This window comes from Schistocerca gregaria, chromosome 3 (assembly GCF_023897955.1).
Source record: "Schistocerca gregaria isolate iqSchGreg1 chromosome 3, iqSchGreg1.2, whole genome shotgun sequence".
NCBI lineage: Eukaryota > Metazoa > Arthropoda > Insecta > Orthoptera > Acrididae > Schistocerca > Schistocerca gregaria.
Window position 1 is genome coordinate 344,623,706 of NC_064922.1, and position 26,809 is coordinate 344,650,514.

Consider the following 26,809-nt stretch of genomic DNA (forward strand, 5'->3'; position numbering starts at 1 on the left):
TTTGAACAGTTTGGTATTTGTGCAGTCAGCTGTTCCAAATACCATTGGAAAATGGCGGGTGCAGAAGCACTGCCAAAAGCCAAATGCAAATATTTAAACAAGCCCAAATGAGTATTTACTATGCACACTTTTTGAGAGTGAGCAGTATTTGAAGAAATGCGTTGTGCAAATCAATTTTTGAAAAGTAACGTCCAGTGCCTAATTTGGCAATGGGATCCTGTGGGCGTGGCAATGGGTAAGTATCAATTACAGTTTGTGGGTTGACTGTAGACTTATAGTCAACACAGACCTGAAGATTTGGGGAGCAAAACCATTGACTAGCCGATAAGGCCGCAGTAACTCCGTTATCTTAAAATTCTTCAAGTTCAGCAGTGACTTTGTCCCGTAATTCAGTGGAAACAGTTCTGGCCTGGCAAAATTTTGGCTCAGCATTGTCTTTCAGCATATGTGCAATAAAATTATTAGCCTTGCCTAAACCTTCAGAAAAAAGTTCCAGGAATTCATTTGGCAAGCTAGCTACACTGTCTTTTGCATTGAATGCAGACAGTGACAACACATTGTCATGAATATTAAAGCCAAACAAATCAAAAGAATCAAGCCCAAATATGTTCTCACACTCGTGTTATTGTAGCACTGTAAAAATCACTGTTCGTTTATGTGTTACATGGCAGGCAAGGCATATTTTCTGAGAATGGGAATGTCTTGGTCATTATAAGCCTTCAGTTGCGTGCTAGTTTTAGACAGGTGTGGGGGGCCTAACAGTTTGTATGTGCGATGATTTAGCAATGTGACTGAGGCACCCATGTCCAACTGAAATTTCACACGTTTCCCACAAATAAGTAAATGAATAAACAGTTTGTTTGACTGGTGTATTACTGAAGAAACTGTATGCTTGCTAGATTTGCTAACTCCTGCTGCAGACTTTGACTATACTACTTTAATGACATGGGCCTTGTGTGAGAGTTTTGTGAGTGGGCTGAATTCTTAAGTTTGTTCTGTTGCAAACATACGGATTGCACATGTTTTTTCCTACCACAAGCGTAATACTGAGTTTGTCGTGAGGGACAGTCTTGGCGTTTGTGCCATGAATAACACTGAGGACAAGATTTTATTCTGTTCGCCTGTTTAGTGAACTGCTTACGCAACATGGAAGATTGTTTACTCGGTGTGGCTAGTGCAAGCCACCGGTGTGGAATGGCATGAATGCAAGCAAGGGACCCAACCTGGCAAATAGCTGGCTGCTCAAATGTATGAACCGGCAAGGCACCGGAATCATACTGATCTAGTATTTGTACTACCTGCTGAAATGATGGATCGGACTGTTTCAAAATCTGTTCTCTGAGTTTGACATCGGGCACACTGTACACAATCGCATCATGAACTTGACATTTGAATGTAAAGCAGCGCAAGCAAATTTGAATTTGCATTTCCTTGTCAGACCCTACAAATCTGTTACCCACTCCTGATAAGTTTGTTCTGACCGTATTGTGCAATTAAAGAATTGATACCTAGCTGCTGCCACATTCAGTTGTTGGTTGTAATAGTTAATTAATGAAGTGATTACTTGTTCATAAGACAGTTCACTCAGAGTTTTTGAATTAATCCGAACAGTGCACTTTCTACCTTGGATAATAGATATGGAAGTTTCACAGTACCTGGTACATTTTTCTGGGCAAGGGTATGGGCTTCGAACTGGGAAAACCAATCGAACCATTCCTCTTCTCGTTCAAGAAATTGTCTAAAAGGTGATATAGCAGCTGTAGTAAGTGGTGCTTGTTCTGGGCAAGTGCACAGCATTGGACAGTAGCTGGTGCACTGTGTTTGAGTAATGCAAAAATCTGCTGCATTTGGAACTGAAACATCTGCATTAGCTGTGTTGCATCTAACATTTGCGTTTATGGTGCCTCAGCATGGGGCGAGACAGGTTGTGTCGGCATGTTGGAAGTGACAAGTGCAAAAACAGATAAAGCAAGCAAGTAAAATAAGGACAAGAAAAGAAAATTTTTGCAATGACAGCCAGAAAATCCTAGTTAGCAAAAATGACAAGAAACTGTTAAAGCAGTTAAGCACCCCTGCAAAGTAGACAAGAGAGAATTAAGGTGCAAGCACAATATAAACGAAAAGTTCGTGGCCATCGGGCACTGGGTTCAGAGGATACTAATCGCCAAATGTGGAGACTTGCCCACTTGTTTCGTACAACATGCCTAGGGGATGCTACATTCTTGGAATGCTATAAAATTCAAGCAAATAACTTTAGTAGTTTTACTTCAATGAAATGAAATGATCTTATGGCATTGCTGGCCGGGAGGCCCCATTCGGGGTGGGTCGACCGCCGTATTGCAAGTCCTTTTTAGGTGACGCCACATTGGCGACTTGCGAGTCAGTAATGATGAAAATGATGATGAATAAAGCAGATTGACAATACTTAACTTTGAAATAACAATGGTGTCGCGAACAATGGGCAACATGCAACCTAAATCAGAGTCCTCTGCTATATATAATGTTTATGCAAGTTTGACATACAGTTTGTGGATCACTAATAACTTCTACAGGGTTATTACAAATGATTGAAGCGATTTCACAGCTCTACAATAACTTTATTATTTGAGATATTTTCGCAATGCTTTGCACACCCATACAAAAACTCAAAAAGTTTTTTTAGGCACTCACAAATGTTCAATATGTGCCCCTTTAGTGATTCGGCAGACATCAAGCCGATAATTAAGTTCCTCCCACACTCGGCGCAGCATGTCCCCATCAATGAGTTCAAAAGCATCGTTGATGCGAGCTCACAGTTCTGGCACGTTTCTTGTTAGAGGAGGTTTAAACACTGAATCTTTCACATAACCCCACAGAAAGAAATCCAATGGGGTTAAGTCGGGAGAGCGTGGAGGCCATGACATGAATTGCTGATCATGATCTCCACCATGACCGATCCATTGGTTTTCCAATCTCCTGTTTAAGAAAGATGAATTATATTATGAGTTTCTTAAATGACAAAGTATTTGACTTTCATTCAAAACTTAACACTGTGTGGACCAGCCACTGAGAAAAATTTTGCACACGGAAGACCAGCCAGTTATGCCATTACTTGGCATATTTGTGTCTAATATATCTTAAAGGGTAACATGCTAAAAAGACCAAGCTTGAAGATTAGTTTTTCATATTTATTTTGGTTCTTTCATAGATTAAAAATTATTTGACAGTGATGGCAAAAAGTATAATTATCCTTTAAAAAAGTGTGGTGAATCCTTGAGCAATTCCACACATACTTGACTTTTATACAGAAAAGATAAAGTGCTTATCAGAACATTTATTCAGCCAGATAATATACAAAATGTTCAGTGCACAGCAGTGAAATTTATAATTGTGCTTTTCAGAAGTATTCAGCTGCTGCAATTTAAGCTGTGCTATTAGGATTCTGCGTAACCACACCCTCAGATATCCAGTATTGTAGTTAAACACTTGGCTTGTCATGTAGCTATACTAAATGTATATTAATTTAAACCATTAACTTGTGTGTTCGCACTACTTAACAGTGATGTTGCTAATGGAGGACTACATTACAAGTCCTACGTTCTGAATATCTGCTGTCATTGGCTGGTGAATCACATAACATGAGCTATGATTGGCTGACAAAAGGATGTCGCAATCTCAGTTTCAGTGCTTTCAAAGTTACCATGCTGTAATTGGTGGAATTCATATTTATACTTTTGTAATACAGAAATATGCAATGTACTTACTGCTGCACATCAAAGTGCTATACAAAATGTGTTGTTTTCTGCTGACTTTCATTTCCTAAAGTGCCGGGAAGTTCTATGCCATTATATCATAAGTTTACCATTCAAAGGATTTGTAAGTTTTACAGCTCCAGGGGAATATGTGTTGTTGCTTAACATGGAAAAACTGTATTTTCACCTGGGTAAAAGTGTATTTTCACATGGAAAAAAATGTATTTTTAACTATGAGATCTGAGTACTTCTTTAATGTCTGCTTATACACCTTGACCTCATTGATTTGATCAGGTCCTTCACCTTCCATTTATACTCCTCCCATTCCTCTAATGTGTCTGATTTCAACCCCTTAGGCACTGTGAGAAAAATTTTCGTAGTCCTTTTAAACCTATGGACTGTATGTTTCTCTAATGAAGCCCAAAAACAGTCTTTCTTTTCAAACTGATATGTTTCTTAAATCTAGTATTAAAATTAGGACATGATTGACGTTGTAATCTATACCTCAAATGGCCTGTTGTCTGTAATGCTTCTCAGTACTGCTCAGGGAAAATGTGTGCTAATTTTTCTTTCATACAGGCACAATACATCAGCTCATAAATTTTTTTACCCTTAATGGCTTCTTGTTGTGTTTATTGTATTTGTATAATCTGTCTAAACTTCTGTTTAAATGATTCACTACTGGCATTTGTTCGAGAATACACAAATCTCTTTGCATTTCTGTTTCAAATAATGGAAGCTTTTATGAAATTTGAATCTTTTGGGCAGTACACCAGTCAACTGACAGTCATAGCGCAAAAGCACAGTGATCTGAAGGCTGCAAGTATTTTTGCGGTAATGCTGTTGTTAACACAGTGCAAAGTTTTAACATTTTTACCAATTATACTGCTTTTCTACAGAATTTGGAATGATTCAAGGATTTTTAAAATAAAAATTATAAAATTTTCAATTGTGACAATCCCTGGGGCTGTTTCCAGTACTATAATGTCTCAGATAAGATTTTAATTTTTAATCAAATATATAATGTTACAATTTATGTTAAGAAATATTAGGGAAACATAGATTCCTATTTGCCGTTAAGATGACTGAGATAGTGCAGTGGCTAGCACAGTGGACTCGCGTTCGGGAGCACAATGGCTCAAACCTGTGTCCAGTTATCCTGATTTAGGTTTTCCATTATTTCCTTAAATTTCTTAAGGCAAGTACTGGTATGGTTCCTTCGAAAGGGCATGGCTGCTTTCCTTCTCCACCCTTCCCTAATCTGAAGTTGTACTTCATTTCTAATGACCTTGTGGTTGACAGTATGTCAAATGCTAATCTCCTCCTCTATGACATGTTAAGTAGCAGTCAGGCGCAGTGAAAAGATACTTCCACTTTAGCTTCCAGAATGCATTCCGGTCCGAGCTGCTGGAGATGGCAGTCGTGTGTGTGAGGTGTGCTTGCTTGTATGAATGAATGTGCGTTTTATTTCCTGACAAAGGCTATAGTTGAAAGCTAATGTGTAAGTGTCTTTTCGTTGTGCCTGTCTGCAACTTACCACGTCATCTTTACGATCTCTTCCTTATATTGTTGATACTCCAACCTGTAGTTTTCACAGTTACTCTTTATGAAAATTGGAATAATATTAAAAGCTTTTGCAATAGGAAAATTTGTGACGTCTCTATGCAAATGTAATTGTGAAATTAAGAGGCACACACTGAGAGGTACTATTTGAAATAAGCAGAGTCACACCGATACATGAACACATATGGTGCCTATCAAGAACACTAAACCACATTTGCTAAGTTGACCTACTTTAATGAAGCCAGTTGTGTCAAGGACAGACTGTTGAAATGTTTGCCTTAAAGACAGAACAAAACTTTTATATATTACACTGGAATTATATTAAAACCACATGATAAAGAGGCACGTTCATATTTTTCATTGACGATGTGCTTTTTCGGGTGCAGAGTGGTTCAATAATGAATAGTTCGAAAATAGTCTCCATTAAGGAATGTATGTACAACTGTGATGGGGAACTAAATAAATAACTCATTATTCAGCTAGTTTTGTGAAGTTTGTAATTTAACAGGCTGATTTGCTGTATCTTTAACTGTGTATTTGTATTTAAATATGGAATTTTGTAGAAACAAGTCCAATGTTTATATTTTGACAGATAATAGAACTCATATGAAACTTGGAACACAAAAGTTCCTTTACTTTGAGAAGGTGGAGGCCTATGTGTAGTAGTTGGTTCCTCATCAGGCACCTCCCCAATTGGGGTACAGTAGGATGCCTTCCATATACTGAGCCAAATGAATATGCAGAGGGGATCAAAACTACCAATTCCCAGGCTAACAATATAATCTTCCTTTGAAAATTCTTAAGACATCTTGGCCTCCCAGTACATCACAATTAACAGAAATTGCTAGATACAACATTGTTAAACACAATATTACTAAATAAATCACAGAAAGATTTCAAACAATAATTCCCATAACCAGAAAAGATAATTAGTAAGAACTACAAGAACACCATGTGTTTTCTACTTTTTAACTGAATTGAGGATTCCATCTTGTTTGCAAAAATGCAATCAACTGCATTAGGAACTATAAACGTAGCATCAGCTAACCAATCTGAGAAAACAACAGAAATCAGATTCCAAGGCAAAGCAATCAATGTTGGCATATCGAGGAAGGGAAAATAAATAGGGTCCCTCTGTAAATATTCAGCTTCAAGGAAGACAGAGAAAATCACATTTGTAAATCCTTTATTTACAATGATCGGTTTTGGTAAAACAGGTTTACCATCATCTGATCTCGGTAGAGGCTGATACAAGTGTCCATTTCAAGCTATAAATTTACTCCACCTAAGAGTTTCCCCTTCCTCTGTCCGGTCACTGCTCCCAATCCACATCATCACCATCATACTCTGCACCCCACTGCCTGGCTCAGGCACCCTTGCATCACATGCCTAGTGCAGGCACTTGTCACCCCTCCCTCCCACATCCCTGGCCAGCAAACCTGGTGCTGCCCTCTGAGCCACTAGCTCTTCTTCCTTCTTCTGACCTCTCTCACTCTGCACCCGAAAAAACCCACACCCTGTCCTAGACCATCTGCCAAAATGCAATCCTGGTATTGTATATGAAGCTGGGACAATGTCAAGGCATAGGTACGTGTTGTGTGTGTGTGTGTGGGAGCGCGCGTGGTCTCCTTTACTTATAAATCATTTACATTCTGCCATAACTTTCTCATTATGTGGTTTTGTCAATCGTGTGGGTGAATATAAATGTTTAAAAACTTTTGTGTTAGATGCTCATAGAAAAAAAAAGCTTGTGTCTGCCGAAATTTTATTAATGACATTAAATGGTATTTTCTTTCTTTTTTTAGGATATAATGGTGGACTGGCCACCACAAATCAACAGCTGATAGTGCAGAAATATAGGTCTGCATTTCTGTTGTAATGGTGAAATTTGTTTTGAGAAAAGAGGACTATTTTCATGAAAATTTTATTAGGCATATTGAACATCAATGGTGGTATTGTATTTATTGTGGTATCTTTGTGAAATGTTTGCTGGTCAACTAAAATTTATATGTGTATCCTCATTAGTGGAGTTTTAGTTATTTCTTTATGTATGACATCAAGCCTTTTCCTGGGGACCAAGTAAGTATATTGTGTGTAGACATTTCTACCAGTTATTTTTTGTAAGTAGCTGAGGAAAACATACAACAAAGACAATAGGAATGGCATAAATCAAAGCAGGCAGTTGTGATCCAGACTGACATTATCTTAAGCCAAGTAACACTTGAGTAGTTATCAGTTTGTGAGAGGTGCATTAAGAAAGCTCTTATCATTTGAGATTTATCTGTTTGACTTCCATGTTAACAAGGTACCAACAGTGGTTTATCTGCTTTTGACATGTGTAGTTGCAAAGAAAGCTGAAAGTGTTTTGTGTTGATTTATCTTCTTGAGGTTGTTCTGGTGTGACGCTTGTTTCTGTTGCTGTCGTAGCAAAATGGAATGTAAGTATGATGTGAAATATAACGAACAGCACTCTCATAAACTAATAGAAAAATAAATGTATAATTACATGTTATTTATTTCCTGGCTTACTTTCTGAAGCAATTGACAAAGTAATTGCAGAAAGTTACCAATAAAATGAATATAACTAGTTTTTTTCCCCACTAGTATTGTATTGTAGAACAATTTTTTCCTTCTTTTGAGAAGACTGGTCATGACTAATCTACCTTTTATACGCTGTGTGTAAAATTAAATACTCAGTGTAATCCAGTAACTAAGAGAAAAATCATATAACATTAAAGGGTTATAAAGTAAAATAAATAAGCGAAAGGAAGGCATAAAAAGGGAATTTAAATTATTGTCTGAAAAGTTTATATTGAATCTAGTTTAACACGAAGAATGAATTTTATACTCAGTCTTATGGCCCAGGTTTGTATTCTTCCTTCAGTTAATAAATTGTCTGTCATTCTCCTGTTTTTGGCACATCAGCCATCTGTTAAATATTCAGCCTTCATCTATTTTTTTTCTTGCTTTTTTGTTTATCAGGTTTTACCTGTGTTTTAAAAAAACTTAAAGGAAAGCCTTTAACTCATTTAAATTCTGTATTAGAATTCACATTTATTATTATTCTCTTTTAACTTATAACACAAATTCCATTTTTCAAACGAAATTTGCAGAAATAACTCAGTAGTTACCTGAAACAAAAAGATTATCAAGATTTTGAAAGTAATTATTGAACATTAATAATGAACATCCTGAATAAAGTATCTCTCAAATATTAATAGTTTTTGCCAGATCATATTTTAATTCCAGGTCCTTGACTTTCACTTGTGACTAACCATCTGAAAGTCATTTACATTTTACCAGGTCCTAACATTTATGTCAGTAGAATAGGCAGGATTCAGTCTAAACCTAAAGACTGCTGTGACCTAACAACAGCATCAACTGTCCACAGTAAAATGTAATTCCAGTATAAGATCATAGTTTTGTTCAACTATTAATGTCAGTGTACATTTTGTCATAAGGCTCTCTCCAGTATAGACTGAGTTAGTAGTCTCATTGTCAAGCTGTACTAATTTTAAAAGGAAAGTAGTGTTTCTGAAAACTTATCTTCCGCACATGCATAAAGGCAGGCAACTGATTCATAAAGAATGACTCAAATGTCTCTAAAACATAGTGCTAGCAGTTCTTGGAGGCAGCAGTCTCGATCTGCACACTAGATTAAAATTGGCTACCTTTTTAACTATGTAAATTGATAAATATAGGGTTTCAGTTTGACTTTCCAGAAGTTCTGTGTTGATGGTTATCATAGATGTAGCTCGTGGATGTTTATATGGGAGAAATTGGAGACTTTGTATCTGATTGCAGCTTGCAACTCAGAAGCATCAATCACAATGTTACTGCAAACCCATTGAGGAATTTTCATGACAATGTGCTAGTTATCCATCAAATTAGAGAATGACTAAGAATGGTAAACATGCTCCGTATAACAAAAATCTAATATGCATTGAGATAATGAGAGACAAGAAAGTCAACAGAGAAATAGTTACCTTTGGAAAAGAATAAAAATTATGGTGAAGGAATATTATTATCAAAATACATCTTGATTAAGCAGTGAAGGGGGCAGGTGTCTCCTGACTGCAAGGGAGGTCAGGTCCATCTGATTCTGGTACTAATATAACACTGAATGTGTTGAAATCTCTGGCACTGTGTTTTTAGTTTCCAACACAGGATTCATGTTCAGCAGCTCTCATTTTCCTGTTTACAAGCAATTTAATGATACTAGTCAATTATTAAAAATCGTATGTTGAACAAACATGGCATCGATTGAGTACGGGATGCTGTCTGAAATTAAGCAACACTTGGGAGAAATTTAATACTTATAAATTTGCTCAGAAATGTTCTTAAATTGTTGCAGCCCTATTAAATGTGCTGTCCAAATGCGATCACATTTGAAGTGTCCAGCTGAAATCTTCTCTTACTTTAGTAGAAAATTACAATATTTTTTGAGTAGCTGTAAGCTTAATTTGTGACACTGTGCTGAGTGACAAAATATCAGACAATGATTATGTTCATCTCTGGCAGTGATCTGTGTGTGTGACAGATGACTAATTGCTGTGTGGTTTGCATTCCACATTAAACTGTTAGCCTGTTATGCCTGGCTGAGCAAGTCAGACCTTCTCACCACTTCAGCCGATCTACGCATGTCCACAAGGATTGGATCATACAAGTCTGAATGACATTACATTAGTAGACAAGCTCAGGTTGTTACCAGAACTTGCATCATGTTTATCTTCTACAAAGCAAGCAATGCACCTCCAACCTTGTGTACATTTTCCTCTCTATTATTGTGTGATTTGAGAAATAATTACAACATCGTATGAGTTTATGTTTATGTAAATTAGTATAGTTGTTGATATATTCTGCATGCTAACAGCTTATCTCTTGAAATTTGGTAAATGTGTGGTCTTTGGCAACTAGAAAACAGCTGTGTGGATTACAAAATCAGCACAGCTTAGTCAAGACAGTCTATGAGGCAGTAAACTGACACATGTTTCTGAAGTTATGTGTTGCACTGCCAGAAGAACAGGAGTAGCGGCAGCTCCAAAACTTTGGCTTCTGAGGATGTCTACCCTGGTTGGTAATGCTCTCTCAGAATAATTTGAGCAGGAAAGAAAGTTGGAAATTTGTGATAAGGTCTTATGGGACCAAACTGCTGAGGTCTTCGGTCCCTAAGCCTACACGCTACTTAATGTAACTTAAACTTACTTACGTTGTGGACAACACACACATTCATGCCTGAGGGAGGACTCAAACCTCCAATGGGATGAGCCACGGACTGTGGCCAGACACCTCAGACTGCGTGGCTACCTCGCGCGGCAATTTGAGCAGGAGAATGATTTCAATAAGAGATATATTTTAAGCTTGACTGCTTTCCTTACCAATTGGTGGTATTACATTAATAGTTCAGTCTCCTATTCAATATTCATTGTTAATGAAAAACTTTACCATATTCTGTTTCTCCTTAAATCTCAGAGACTATTTGAGAACTGCAACATATAAGACAGTTGGAGGAGAGGGCAGATAGCACAGGTATTAAAATTTCTCAGAGAAATGTGTCTGCATTCCTACTTCTGGCCACTAAGGAAGGAGGAAGTACTTTTAATGTGATCCTGAGAGAGTACTTTTCTGTGATGCAGTGATTTTATTCTGGGGAGAGGACCCATGAGAAAGCATTTCTTGTGTTTTACCGTTATCTGCTCACCATATTGCAACAGAATGTATTTCCTATTAAGAAAGGGGGCTGCAGCTTTCTTACCAACTGATCTTTCACCTATTTTGAGAACTGATGAAATAGGAGCAGTCTGTGTTATAAGATTCTGTGCTGTTTGTACCTTATACGTGTGTTATTAGGTAGAAGATTTTAATTTGCTTTCAGCATGAATGGGTCATGCAGTTTTTTCCCCAGTGACCACCAGTCACAATTCCTTGTTATGTACGTTTAACTATTGGGCTGTTATAGAATGTGTACTTTAACTATGTATTTCACATAGTGCCTAAAGACTGTCTCTTAAGTATTTTGCTTTTGTGTGCTACAAAGTGAGTGCAGGTGAGTAAGAATGCAGCAAAGCGGATTAGATTTCTATTTCATATTTTACCTTTTAATCTGTAGTTTCACACATTCTAGCAATATTTTCCTCAAATTACTTAAGTAAGGGTTCTGATGACCTCAATGTTGAAACCCCTATACATACAATTAACCAATCAATCATCAAATACTAAATACTTAGTTTGAATATGTTCCACAAGTTTGGAAATGCATAACTTAGGAGAGCTAAAACTTGGCTTTAAGCCATCTCCACCGTGAAGCTACTTGTTGAAGATTGCACAGAATTATTTGAGGAACACTGTACTTCTGTGCAAGGCTGTATTTCATGGGGCTTTGTGGACCCTATTCCAGAAGCACCTGAGTTGACCATGAGGACCCTGGGATAACTATCAGTGACACCTATCTCTAATTGCTAGATTTCAGAGACAGTATTCAGACATTGTAGATGTGTTTAATTCTCTTTCTCTGTTCCAAACATCAATGAAGTGCTGTCTTTCAATTCAAGGAAGTGCCTTGAAACAAAATATTTACATTGAATGTTTCTCACATGATTTGCTTTGAGGCTTCCTACTGTAGCAGCCAGTAAAGCCTTTATGAAAAATAGACCACACACACACACACACACACACACACACACACACACACACACACACACGCTTGACTGCAGTCTCAGGCAACTGTAGCCTCTGCAACTCAGCATCTCCGCTATATGATGAGTAGCAACTTTCTTTTTCATAATATTGTTACATTCCATCCTGGATTCTCCATTGTTTGGCTGTAATAATGTCATTAGCAAATTGTGGTTGGACATTTAATGGTTGATGGAATATTCTTCATTTGTTGCTGAGGATGATGAAGTGCATTCGGTGTACCTTCTTGGTCAGCACCATTTATCATTGAATTTGACTCCACATAAGGCCATAGTGGATATTTATGTAAACCAAATGGTGCATTACCAACAAAAAAAGTGGTACTTTTGGACTTTCTATACGTGCTAGGCATGTTTTGTCAGGTAGTTTTTTCAAATACTTTCTAGTGATTTCCTCAGCAGATTGTGTTAGGAATTGGCAATTCATAATCTTTTCCATAGCTACCAATATTCTTCTAAACAAAATGGTACTTACTGTCTGCAATTCTTCAATTACTTCAGAATGTCGGTGACTTCCTTTGCCAGACTCCATGGGAAGTTGAAAGATACCATTCAGCATAAAAATACCAAAGTGGAGAATTGTATTTAGTCAGTAGAAATGCTGGCAGTAACATGGAGGCAAGTAGCAATACTTGGTCATGAAGGACAAAGTAGATTAGAGGATTTTAAAGCATTGGAAAAAATAGAACCTGAGGAACCAAACTGCCAAATGTCTTTCTATGACAGTTTGCTGCTTCAGAGAATTTTGACAGTAATGTATGACTTCACTTTCAAATGGAGGTTCTTTGAGTTATTTCCAATATCTACCCTCCTACCACAAAGCAATATAAGATTTGATAATGTTGTTTGTTTCCATTTGCACAGGAAACAATGCTCATGTGCTCTAGTATGTGTTATGTTTGTAAACCAAATCAATCTGATTTATAAAGGGGGAAAATAGTTTTTAGCCAAGTGTCGTATATGTCATGGCTTTGTGATGTGTCCTGTTATTCCACCTTGTGGCAGGAGGGGTAAGAATCAAAAGGTTGCATCTCCTCACCATCTTGGCTACACTACACAATCCGTTTCGCACTTTTAGCAACAGAGTCAGTCAACACCATACTGTCCCTAACCACAGTCCGATCTGCAGCACCTCAGCAACCTTTCACAACTCCTATGAGTTTACACTACTCATAACCTCCACATCTCCCACCTTACGTCCCACCCATGGTACCCTTAATTTCAGCTCCAATGCACTGTCTACTCCATGATCCCAACAAAGACAAATTTCTGGCTTTGTAACCCTCACAAACTCCACATCTGCCACTTTGCGAAACACCACTGATTCCCTTCGTTTCTACATTAAGTGAACTGTCTAGTCCGCCCTCCTAACCCTCAAAGGACAAACCGGAAAAACTACAGCAACTGAACATTACTAAAATTTTGCTGAATATGCTGAAGTAGTCTGCGAGAGAAGTTTTTCAGTAAATTTATACAGTTCACGCAATGCAGTGGACATTAGTTTATAATCGGATATTGTGTTGTAAAGTGTATTTGTGCATATAAAGATCTGTTAACGTAGGTATTTGTTATGTTTTTACAGAATTGTGTTAATAAATATTGTCACCTTTAAAAATAGTTTGAAAATGATTATCCCACACTTACCTCAGTGTTACTGCCAGTATTTGTATTGGCTGAATACAATTCCCCATTTTGATATTTTTATGCTGAATCATACCTTTCAACTGTCCAAGGAGTCTGTCAAAGGACTTCACCAACATTTTGAAGTAATTAAAGAATTTCATATCCTCCTGCCTCAACTTTTTGAACAACATGTAAAAAGCTCCAGCCTTCCCTTCTCTTTTATTAATTGGGTGAATGCATATTAGTCGATTTTTTCCTTCTACTTTTCATTTGCAGGTGTAATAACAATAAACCTACAATTTCCTCTCTGTTCATTTCAAACAATATTGTGCACTCAAAAGCAATAAATAATTTAACTAACACTGTAAAATTAAGTGAACTGGTGTGATGATGAAAGTACACTGCCAATACTCAGCGACTCCTATGGCAGTGAGTGAGGTTTCGCCACCATGTGTGTAAATGCTAGATTTGCATGAGAGGCATTGACAACAGCAGGAAAAAATCCACATTATTACTTATTTAACAGAGCTCGCCTGAATTGTTGATACACCTTCACAATAAGCAATGTCCACCATTAAGTGAAATGGACGGACAACCAGAATACTTCCAAAGTTTGCCAGCTGTTTTTTTCAAGTAAGGTTAGCAGCAATTTAGCTCCTTTAGTGCTGTTTTATGTTCTTTTCACTAATCTTATGTCCAACAACTGTGTGCCTTTGCAGTATGTTTGTTTACCGTGTTTCAACACATTTCTGTAAAGCTTTCATGTATAGTTTAATGTCTGATCAATTTAGCTATGTCAGTGTGCTCTTTACCTTATCATGAATGTCGTGGTATTAAATTTACAACTTCCACTGCTAAGCACAATTAGATCAGGCTTTCCTAACATGTGTCACATCATTTTACTTTGTGGCTTAATCCTATAGAATGTGTCGCAAGATTTTGTTTGATACAGAGATCTTAGCTTTCTAAATTTATGGTAGCAGTTGTAGATTTAGAAAAAGGTTTTCAGAATGTTGCGCAGAATATACTCTTTGAAATTCTGGAGGTAACGGCAGCAGATGCAAAATACCGGGAGCGAAAAGTTATCAGCTATTTGTGCTGAAACGAGACTGCAGTTATTAGTCGAAGTTCTTGAAAGGAAAGCAGTAGTTGAGAATGGAAGGAGACATGACTGTAGCCAGACCCTAGTGTTATTCAATCTGTGCACTGAGCAAGCTGTGAAGGAGGCGAAGGAGGAATTTGGAAAGGGAATTAAAGTTCAAGGGAAGTTTGCTGATGACAGTGTAAATATGTCATGAGATGGCAAAGAACGTGGAAGAGCAGATGAACGAAGTAGATTGATGGCAAAGAACTTGGAAGAGCAGATGAATGGAGTAGATTATAAGATGAACAGCAACAAAAGTGAAATAAGGATAATGGAATGTAGTGAAATTAAATCAGGCATGTTGAGAGAATTAGATTAGGAGATGAGACACTAAAAGTGATGTTTCGTTATTTGGAGAGCAATATATCTGATAACATCTTAAACACACAGGATATAAAATGCAGATTTGCAGTTGCAAGAAAAGTATTTTCAAGAAAGAGAAATTTGTTAATATTGAATACAAACTTAAATCTTAGGAAGCCTTTTCTGAGGCCATTTTTGTGCAATAGCTTTGCACGAAGTGAAACATAGACAAAAAAACAATTCAGAGAAGATGAGAACAGAATCTTTTGAAATGTGGTATTACAAAAGAGTACTGAAGATAAGATGTAGAGATCAAATAACTTATGAGGAGATACTGTAATGAGTTGGTGAGAAAAGAAATTTGTGGTACAATCTGACTAAAAGAAATGGTTTATACGACATCCTGTGCATTAAGGAACCTGTAGTTTGGTACTGGAGGGAAGTGAGTGTGTTTTAGGGCGGGGAGGAGTTAAAAACTGAGAGAGAACAAGGCTCGAATACAGTAAGCAGTTTCAATGGAAGCATGAAGAACTGCATCAAGTCCGACTTCAGATATCAGAACACAACAGTAAGGCACGTTTAATTTTCTAATGTGAACTGTATTAATCAGTTTGCGACAGTCTATTCAAGTCAGAGCCTGAAACACTGGTAATTCGAATAGTGATGACCTTACTGTTTCCACCTATTAAAAGCATCATCCTGGCCACTTGGCCAGTTTCAATACAAACCCGACCTAACTAGGTCTGGTCCAAAACTTTTATTTTAACTTTTTTTTGGGGGAGACTCATTATTTGTAAAAGGCAAGCTGAATAAACCTCCCTCACTTGGGACAGTTCTAGTCCAGCAATAAGTAATGTACACAAAATGGAACCTTAACAGTGATTTCTATCTTTTTATGTGAGTGTAACTAATAAAAGTCAACTGTGATGGGAGGTTTTATGTCTTGACCACATTTATTATGTTGATCAGATAATGTTTAAAATATCAAAGGGTTTACTATGTCTGAGTGCTCAGATTAGTATTTTTTTTTCATTACCATCATATGAAAATAAAATAATACTTATGTATGAAGTATGAGTGCATATGTTGAACAACTACTATGTGAACTCCCAATCTCCCAAATTGCCTCTTAATATTTCATCTGTTTTGGGTGTAAAGGCATGGTTAAAAAACGATCTCCTGCACAATGATGTTGCTGTCTTATCTGTTGAGGCAAGTTCACACTACTTATCTTCCATTTTTCTACGAACAGCAATGTGTGTGTGTGTGTGTGTGTGTGTGTGTGTGTGTGTTTGTGTGTGTGTGTGTGTGTGTGTGTGTGTGTGTGTGTGTGTGTGCGTGCGTGCGTGTGTGCGTGCGCGCGCAAGCTTTGTCATCTGTTCTGATACACACTGAATATGAGGCATATGTTTCTCTTTATTTTCCTCCCATGATATAGCTAATAAGAGAAATGGTTTAACTAGTCATCTGTTCTGATACACACTGAATATGAGGCATATGTTTCTCTTTATTTTCCTCCCATGATATAGCTAATAAGAGAAATGGTTTGGTTAGTGTGTTAGGGTTTTGGGTGGTAGCATCTATCGTGCACAGTCCAGTTGAAAAAGGTGGACTTGCTTACCTTGCAGAACGTATGTCATGTTACGTGACATTTCCTAAACAACACACGCTAGTAAGATTTTTTTTTCCAAAAGTAGGAATAAAGTCAATAATAGCGACCGTATATAAATAGCCAAAAATGTTGATAAGATGTAGCTTAAGGGGGTGGAAGGAATACCAAACTACAAGCTCCCAAGTAAGCTCAATCCACATCAAAGAAGTCGCCATGTATAAGACGGTAAGGATGGTTGGGAAAAGAAGTAGAGGGGGCTGGGGGAGAGTTGACATAAGATAAGAAGAAGTGCTGCAATGCCTTAGGCTCGCCACACAAGACCTCACAAAAGTACTGCGCACACCTGTGGGAACACTCCATGAAGAAAAGATATTGCAGAGAAATGGCTTCTGTGCAATTTGGACTATAGGAGAGTAAAACTGTTATGGTGGGTCGACAGTGAAAGCCAAGGTTTCCGAATTCGAGTCCGTCGTGCACAGAGGTGTAATCCATGTGGAAGTTTTAAAACAGCAAATGTTCTGCTTTCCACCACAGAATAAGACTCACTGTGGAATGTTAAGAAAATCTTGTGAATGTTTTCAATTAAACCTTTCTTGCACTAGCTGGTAATTGCATTGATGACACTGTAAACAAACAGATCTACTTATGGCAGTAGCATCCTACCTGTACGCTGTGTCAATCTGGCACACCATGAATGACCACCTGGGGTGCTGTAGATTTGTTTCATAGTTAGTGGCAAAGAAAACAGTTGTGAGAAATTTCATTTCTGCAGTCAACTCGTGTGGCCTCAGAGGAATTCCACTTTAGAAGTTGACCAGCCTGCATAAGCAGCCATAACCTCAAAGCTGAACTATTGCACACTACTCTTAGCACCAGCAGTGACTGTCATGTTTTCAGCAATTTATTATTACATTGTGACTTGGTTATAAAGCTGATAAAAGTGATAAACTATGGAAACATTTTAAGATTTGTCAGATGAAAGTAAAAAGCGAGAAGTTGCTGAGGACAACAAGAAAAGTAGTGATAAAGATGGGAAATAAAATTATAGAACACATGACAATAGCTACTTATGTTTTGGTTTCACGTGCACTGTTGTGAAGAATGAGGGGTGTCCACAGTATGCTTTTTGTTTGAAAATACTTTCTGTTGAATGTATGCTACCTGGCATATTACGAGTCTTTCAGAAATTGCTCATAAGAATAAAGTGGTGAAACCAAGAGAATATTTTTCTAGAAAACTAAATCAAATGAAAGAACAAAAATCATGATTTTCTGAGCGGCAGAAGTCTCAAATAAAGCACTTCTAGTGTCCTACAATTGAGGTTACTGAGCAGCAAAATGTAACAAAACCCATAGGATTGCAGAAGAACTAAACCTACCATGTTTTATTGACATGGGTGTCCATTATACTTGAAGAGTCTATGACTAAATAGCTTTAACCCATTCCTTTGTTTGACACTACAATTAGTCTTCATGAATGAACTACAAAAGAAATTAGAGCGAGGAATTTTGGTTTTCAGCTTGACGAGATCGTTGGTAGCATTAGAGATGCTCATTTAATTTGCTATGTGCAATTTGTTGATGAAAAAAGTAACAGAATGATTGAAGATCAATTTTTGTAAGGAAATAAGTACAGGAACGACAGGCAAAGATCTGTTAAAAATAATGGACAGCTTCATGACAGAAAATCAAATTAACTGGGCTCACTGTGTCGCTTTGTGTGCTGATGGTGCATGATCCGTGTTAGGGTGGTACAGTGGTCTACAAGCACTTATCCATGGCAAAACTTCTGATATTATCTGGATCTATTGCATTATCCACAGAGAAGCACTTGTTTCACAACATTTGAGAATTAATCTGTGACAAGTGCTGCAAACAGTCATAAATGTGGTGAACTTTATTCAAACTTACCCACAGAAAGACCTTTTACACAAATGTGTCACAATGTGGAGTCTAAAGATACTTTTTTTCTTTATTTTATAGCAGCATTTGTTTTCTTTCCAAGAAAAGTGTATTATCATGCATTTTTGAACTTAGGCAAGAAGTCTGTTCTTACGTGCAAAATGAAAATTGTATCAGTGCTAAATGCTTTCGAGACACTGAGTTTCTATTGAAGGTTATATACTTTTGTGATATTTTTGAGTAATTAAACTCACTGAATAAGTGTCTGCAAGGAAGAGTAACTCAGTTCATTCATATTATTGAGCAAGTTTTGATCTTCAAAGGTCTTTGTTGAAAGACAAAAATGAATCATGGAGAAGAAAGAGACTCCTTCTTTGCAGTGTTTTATAAATGGAAATGTAGAATTTTGTCTATAATTGAATTCATCTGAACTTTGTTCATTTTGAAAAATACTTGCCTGAAAACTGTGATGGAATTCATTGGATTTGAAACCCCTTAAACAATGATTCTTCTTCTGAGTTCAATAATGCAGAAGAGAAAAGAGTTGATAAAATTTTCCTCAGATGCTTCACCAAAAGTGAAGTTTTAGTCACTCACATTGCCAACATTTTAGTACACGGTAAGAAGAGAGTTTCTAGGCTTGAGCAAGAAAGAACTAAAGGTATTAATTCCTTTTGCAATCTCCTATATTTGCCAGAGTGGCTTTTTGACAGTAGCTGTCATTAAAACCAAGTTCACATCAAGAATTTTTGTGGAGAAGGAAATGAGTGTAGATGTATCTCATCTGGGGCCAAGGCTTGACAAGTTATGTAACAAGGTGCAAATTCAAGTGTCACATTGAGGTGAGTAGGATTTTATTTGTAACTTTTTAAATCAATTATTTCAGTTTTTTATAATTTATCATACCAGGGAGCCAAAAAAAGAACATAGTTTGTTAGAGGAGCAGGGACTCAAAAAGATTGAAAACTATGGTACCAAGGGTATAAACATTGTATAGAGTATGATTCTATGCTGTGTAAGAGTGGTGGCCGGCCGGTGGGGTCATGCGGCTCTAGGCGCTGCAGTCTGGAACCACATGACCGCTATGGTTGCAGGTTCGAATCCTGCCTGAGGCATTGATGTGTGTGATGTCCTTAGGTTAGTTAGGTTTAAGTAGTTCTAAGTTCTAGGGGACTGATGACCTCAGATGTTAAGTCTCATAGTGCTCAGAGCCATTTGAACCATTTAAGAGTGGTGGATTACTTCGAATACTAGGTATCTCTTGTCATAGTATCATCGATATACTTACCATCTACCAACCACCTCTTGTTTTCACTGCATAAATCATTTCTTGCTAAGAGACTTGACCCAACTGCACAGGTTATTGCCGACTTTCATACAGTCATTGTTATTACAATAGAAACATAGTGATAAATGTGTGCTATGTAAGCAGACTTACACATGTAAGATACATGACAAAAGTAAGTATTTAATAATATGTAATGCAGTATCGTGCCATTTACACCAAAATAACAGATCTGCTTATTACTAGTTTTGAGATACAGTCAATTAAATGTTTTACAAAGCCTTAAAAATCAACAGCAGTATTTCAAAGAATTGGTTTAATGTAATTCAGAGGTTTCCGTATTACTAGACCATGAGGGCCGCATATAGAGTTTTGGATCCTAGTAGGAGCCAGATAACGTATTTTCTCATAAATTCAAGAAGAAAATTATAAAGAAATTTATTGTTATGTAAGACATACACATACACAGTATTCAGTGAAAACCTAAGATACATTTTGTTATTCTTAGTAGGGGAGACTGTTGCACCTTCAAACAATTTTCATGGTTTCCCCTCCAGCCAGCCATGTAGTAGAAGTTTATAGTCTTTTCTTACTCCATTCATGAATATCAGCATTCACTTTCCATGTAATGCAATCGTTTTTTGAAATTACAAAAATTACTCCAGAAAATTAAGATTTTTCCAAATGTGAAAATGTGTTCCAAAGTACAACATGTCACATAATGAGGAACAAATAATTCTATAGTAATTTAAGAGTGTTGCAATTGATAAAATCATATCAATGTGTATTTACTCATCTATAAACTACATTACTACACTATTATTCACAAATAATCAGTAAGTGAAATTAATTGAAGCAGAAGTATTAACTGAAACTGCTTGCAAATTAAATACCTTTTGAAACTGAAATTATTGAAGACTAATTCAAATTTCCATTAGCAAGACAAGTAAAATTATTAAGCCATTTGGAATCTCAGTTAATTTGCAATTACCACGTGTTTCCTGGTTAAAGACCTCCTGTTTCAAGGTACAGAATGGTGCATGACCAATGAATTATGGTATAACCATCCATACGTTATATATTATAACAATTTTAAAAGCTATATAGAACTTTGCTTGTGTTAAAATTATGTAAATGAACTGACAATATATTCCAAATAGCTTCAATGTATTATACTGAACTTAAATGTGGAGAACTCTTAAATATTTATAAATGCTGCAAAAAGTGCGCCCTCACATCTAGCAACAACAAGAACAGTAGAAATTGGTGGAAACTGCTTATGGTGGTCTCTAGTGCACACTCCTTCATGTGATTCTACCATCAGACACTAGACAGAATTAGTGGCTGAAGAACATCATGGATTCTTAGGTACACTATCCTCTAGGTAAACCTACAATACTCTCCTCTACTCCCAGTGAGAGTTATGAAATTTATCATTCACACTCAAAATTTTCTCGAACTGTAGCTCCAACTTAGTCGGTTGTATGAGTACAGTAGCTAATAAATGTCACATCATTGAGGTTAGGTATGTATTTAGATGTTGTAAATTTTAGCAGAGCAAATGTTTGCTCACACTGGAAGTAGTACCAATTACAGATAACATATATCATGCAAGATCATTGAGCTTGTAGTTTTTTTCTTCTGGAAGAAACTTGTGATGCTAAAAGTATTTCCTTCTTTAAACCTGCCCTTCCTGTTGTCATCAGTTAGCAGAACAATGATTCCATTTGCAGTGCTGCCTGAACATGTTCCACTTAACAAGGAAAGAGATTCTGGCAATTTCAGTAACTTGGAGTGAGCACCTAAGTCTGAAAACATGCAAGATAAATCTTTCTTCAGATAACCAACAAATTTCATTATGAACAAAAGTGGAAAACATGAACCATGTAGAACATTCAACGACTGGAAATTGATGAAGTATTAGAAAATTTTGTGCCTGACATTGTGTTCAAAAAGTATCAATTTCTGTCTGGGAGCTATAAGATGTGTGTAAAAATCACAAGTAATATTCTCATCTGCTTGAAGTTTTTTATTCATTTCATTGAAATGTAATGTAACATCAGCCAAGAGAGCTAGTTTCCATAGCCATTATTTGTCCGACAGGACTTCCAAAGGACTGCTTTTCTCATTGAGAAATATTTCAACCTTTATTCTCAAAGAAACTGAGCTTGGCAAAATTTTACCACATGTCAACCACATTATGACCATGTGGTATGAGATATCACTTGACAAAGATTCTACCTCTTCTAGGAAAGACTTCAATTGACAGCATTTGAGTCCATGAGATCAAATGAAATTGACAGCATAAATTACAGCCTTCACAAAACAGAACACATCCACTGACTTTGCACAAAGGCCTTCCTGATGAGCAACATACGAGGGTAGTTTGAAAAGTTCTTGGAACAGAAGAGAAAAAAAAAGCTACTTACATCACTGAAACTTTTTTTTTTGTTCACTGTAGTCTCCTTGTAGATTAATGCATTTGGTCCAACGACGTTCCAGTGCCTTGATCCCATCTCGAAAATGAGTTTCCTCCAGGCCTGCAAAATAGTTGTCAACTCCAGCTATCAGTTCTTCGATTGGAGTGAATCTTCGTCCACCATGAAAAATTTTTAGTTTTGGGAAGAGATGGAAGTTTGACGGAGCCATATCAGGTGAATAAGGCGGGTGTGTCAACAATTCATATCTTATTTTGTGTAATTCGGCCATGGCGACGGCCCATGTGTAGGCGCGCATTCTCTTGATGGAAGATGACTTTCTTCCTTGCTAAACATGGCCTTTTTTCCCCGTAACTTTTGTTGCAGTTAGTCCAGGAGGTCAGCATAGTATTCTCCAGTAATTGTTTGCCCAGTGGAGAGAGAATCTACAAACAGAATCACCTTCGTACACCAGAACACTGATGCCATGATCTTTCCCGCCAACGAATTGTCTTTGCTTTCCTTGGTAGCGGAGAGTCAGCATGTTTCCACTGCTTTGACTGTTGTTTTTGTCTCTGGGGTATAGTAGTGCATCAAAGTGTCATCTGTGGTCACAAATCAGTGCAAAAAATCTTTTCCGTTACTCCTAAAATGCGCCAAACATTGTTCCGGTAAGTTAATTCTCATGAGTTTTTGACCCAACATCAAGAGTCGCGGCACCCATCCTGCAGATATTTTTTTTCATTTCTAATTCTTCAGTTGAAATGTGATGTGCCCTTTCAGATGACATCTGGCAAGTGTGACCAATTTCACGCATTTCCAATCCGTGATGCTCCATGAACATTTTGTGTACTTTTGCAATGTTTTCTGGAGTAGTGAAACATCTTGTCCGACCACTGCACGGATCATCATCTAAGCTCCCTCGACTAAATTTAAATTCATTTGTCCACTTGGCAACAGTTGAATATGAAGGAGCAGAACCCTCCAGTGTATTCTGGAAATCAGTATGACTGTCCTTTGCTTTCATACCTTTCTTTACAAAGTACTTATTCACTGCTCGAATCTCGATTTTTACCATCTTCGCCAAATCACTACACGGGAACAACAAAAGAGCCACGTCACTCCCACAGCTCTTTTCCCTAGAGCACTGACGTGTCACTTGTTTACAGGCAACAATTCAATGAATATCACGTGAACAACTCGTTGCACTACCACCGACCTCTGGTGGTGATTCCGAGAACTTTTCAAACCACCCTCGTTGTGTATCTTGCGTTAAATGATTTGGCAATACTGATTGCCTCACATTCTGACTTGGTCTCCCAGTGAAACCTTCATATTTGCTACAAGTGCTTGGGATGGACAAACATGTGGAAACACCAAAAATATAAAACTTCCTGGCAGATTAAAACTGTGTGCCAGACTGAGACTCGAACTTGGGACCTTTGCCTTTTATCGGGCAAGTGCTCTACCGACTGAGCTACCCAAGCACGACCCACGCCCCGTCCTCTCAGCTTAACTCCGCTAGTACCTTGTCTCCTACCTTCCAAACTTTACGAAAGCTCCTTTGCGAACCTTGCAGAACTAGCACTCCTTAAAAAAAAAAGGACATGCGGAGACATGGCTTAGCCACAGCCTAGGGGATGTTTCTAGAGTGAAATTTTCACTCTACAGCGGAGTGTGCGCTGATATGAAACTTCCTGGCAGAAGAGCTTCTGTAAAGTTTGGAAGGCAGGAGACGAGGTACTGGCGGAATTAAAGCTGTGAGGGCGGGGCGTGAGTCATGCTTGGGTAGCTCAGTCGGTAGAGCACTTGCCAGCGAAAGGCAAAGGTGCCATGTTCGAGTCTCGGTCCGGCACACAGTTTTAATCTGCCAGGAAGTTTCATATCAGTGAAAATTTCATTCTAGACCAAAAATATAACTTATTGCCAAGAAAACCATTGGCATTCTGAACATTTTCCAGTCCTGGACGATGTAAGCTGTGTGAACAGAGACCTACCGTCTTGAAATACGGCATCACCACAGGGAAACAAATGTTGTACCACGTGATGGACCTGTTGATTAAAATGGTTGCATAATCCCAGGCAATAGTGCTACCTTGTAGAGTACGCATGGGGCCCGTGGAATATTGTAATATGGATGACCAGGTCACTAAATCCCACCATGTTTCACTCTCGCAACATGAATATCAATAAACTGGGAACAATGTGAAACAAGACTCAACTGACACAATGACTTTCATTGTTCTGTAGTACAGACTTTACAGCTTCAGCACTACGTTTTACTCTTACAGGCATTTGCATCACTGATAAGTGGTTTTGGAATTCCAGCCCGCCTTACAATTCCCTGCTTATAGAGCTTCCTTCGTGCTGTTTTGATAGTGACAGAGTTCTCGAATACAACATACAGTTCTGCAGTTAATTTTGCAGCTGTTGTCCTCCTATTTTTCATCACAATACTCTCTGATGCCATCACTCGACAAACACTAGTGTCAGCGTTGTGACTTAGTGGATGACATTTTTTCACTTTCCCTGTAAGCACTATAAATCTTCGATGCGATTTCTCTTCAAACACCAAACACTTCAACTACTTTGATGAAGGAAGCACTTACCATACAACCACCAACGATTTGCCCAAGTTCAAGTTCGCTTAGCTCCAACATAATGTAGTCGTGACTACACAGAACACCGTTCCGACCATAACTGATATTTCCGACGTACTGAGGACATTTCATAGGTGCTGTTCGTGCTCAACTAAACAGCACAGTCTGCAGGCTTCGCTAGCATCTGCATTGATGTTGAAGCGTGCATTTCTGGTTCGAAATGGTTCAAATGGCTCTGAGCACTGTGGAACTTAACTTCTTTGGTCATCAGTCCCCTAGAACTTAGAACTACTTAAACCTAACTAACCTAAGGACATCACACACACATCCATGCCCAAGGCAGGGTTCGAATCTGCGACCGTAGTGGTCGCGCGGTTCCAGACTATAGCGCCTAGTACCGCTCGTCCACTGCGGCCGGCATGCATTTCTCACAGCGATTCCTTAATTTTGTACAATCTCTGTATTTCTCCCCCCATCTGTACCCCGCAAGGAACTTAGATCCGCTAATCCTTCAGTACCTTTGAAATCTGTGTTAATATCTCAAAGAAAAGAAAAGAAAAAAGGAAAAAAAAAGGACTTGAGCGGTATCAGAGAAGCCTGCAGATTTGTCTATGGCTATTTAGTACCAAGAAAATCTAGATACCCTTTTTCTTGACTGTCTGGATAAATTACAAACAATATCTTTTGTTCAAAGCGCCACTGAATTTGCGGAAACAGTGACTGGTTTACAGTGTTTGGCCTTGTCAGGAAAAAGTTCTTTAGCTGTAATTAAAATGGACCTCATTATCAAACTGTGCTCCATGCATTTTTTCTTAGGGGAGATGAGTACTGTATTGCTTAAGAACAACAATAATTTCGTTACAGATAATATTGTTTTTTATTGTGTTTATAACGAAATATTTCACTCCTCACTCTGTTCGACACACGTTATTCACTTTTATGTTTTTAGTTTGAATGAATGTATTTCATACGTACCCAAAAGGAACAAAACTTGAAATAAAAATAGACAGAAATGAGTGGGAAGCATCGCACACAGTTTTGAAAAACTTTCACTCAAGCGTGGCCAGGTGTAACCCATTGGCTGTATATTGGAGACCCTTGGACTTAATTTTTACTGCAGATACACCATAGGAATAAAAAATTAGTACGTCCTTTTAGAGGTCTCTAATTCACACAAGATTTATTGTTGCAACAGTGCATATAGAATACATGAATTGATTACATTTCTAGATCAATAACACAAGCAGTTCTGGGGTTCCAGGTTCTGACCTGTGCTGAAACACCCATTTTAGTACGTAGTGTAGTCTCCACAGGTGGCAATATAGACACTGACTCTAGCATCAAGTCGATCTTACAGATAGTGAATACTGTCCTTGGATACATTATGCCACGCCTGCTCGACCTGTTCACCTAGTTTTGCGAGAGTTGTTGGTTAATGAGTCACACAAGTCACTTCTCGACCCATCATATCCCACATGGGCTCCATTGGAGGTAAGCCTCAAGATCTTGTTAGCCAGGGAAGTTGCTGCACGTCTTGCAGAGCACATTGAGTTTCACGGCCATTGTGTGGGGGAGCATTATCCCACAGGAACAACACGTCACCTTTCTGTTGCAAGAACAGCAGAACAACAGGTCTAACAGCATTCTAGGTGTACCAAACGCTGGTTAGCGTCTCCTCCAGAAACACCAAAGTCGAACGAGAGTTGTACCGTATTGCCTAACGTGGGGTGGGGCTAGAGTATGTTGAACAAATACACTCTATGAGACAGCACGCTCCAGGACTATATCATGAGCACAAGCGGTGATTACTTGCTTGCAGGCAGAATCTGCTTTTTCATCGCTGGAGATCGTGACGTGCCATTCCATCTTGTAAGTGATCCTCTTGGTGTCAGCAGTCGAGCTGTGTTCATCGATGCTGTGGCGTGAACGGAAGAC

General features: G+C 37.9%; 2 protein-coding genes across 2 annotated transcripts in view; both read left to right on the forward strand.

Annotated features, from left to right (window-relative positions):
- Positions 1–7,806, forward strand: part of LOC126355741 (tRNA pseudouridine synthase Pus10) — an 87,319-nt gene extending 79,513 nt beyond the window's left edge. The window contains exon 9 of the mRNA XM_050006122.1: positions 7,100–7,806. Within this exon, the coding sequence (XP_049862079.1) occupies positions 7,100–7,138 (39 nt within the window). The 3' untranslated portion in view covers positions 7,139–7,806. The remainder of the gene's footprint in view (positions 1–7,099) is intronic.
- Positions 7,644–26,809, forward strand: part of LOC126355742 (D-threo-3-hydroxyaspartate dehydratase-like) — a 120,311-nt gene continuing 101,145 nt past the window's right edge. The window contains exon 1 of the mRNA XM_050006124.1: positions 7,644–7,732. Coding sequence (XP_049862081.1) covers positions 7,726–7,732 — 7 coding nt within the window. The 5' untranslated portion in view covers positions 7,644–7,725. The remainder of the gene's footprint in view (positions 7,733–26,809) is intronic.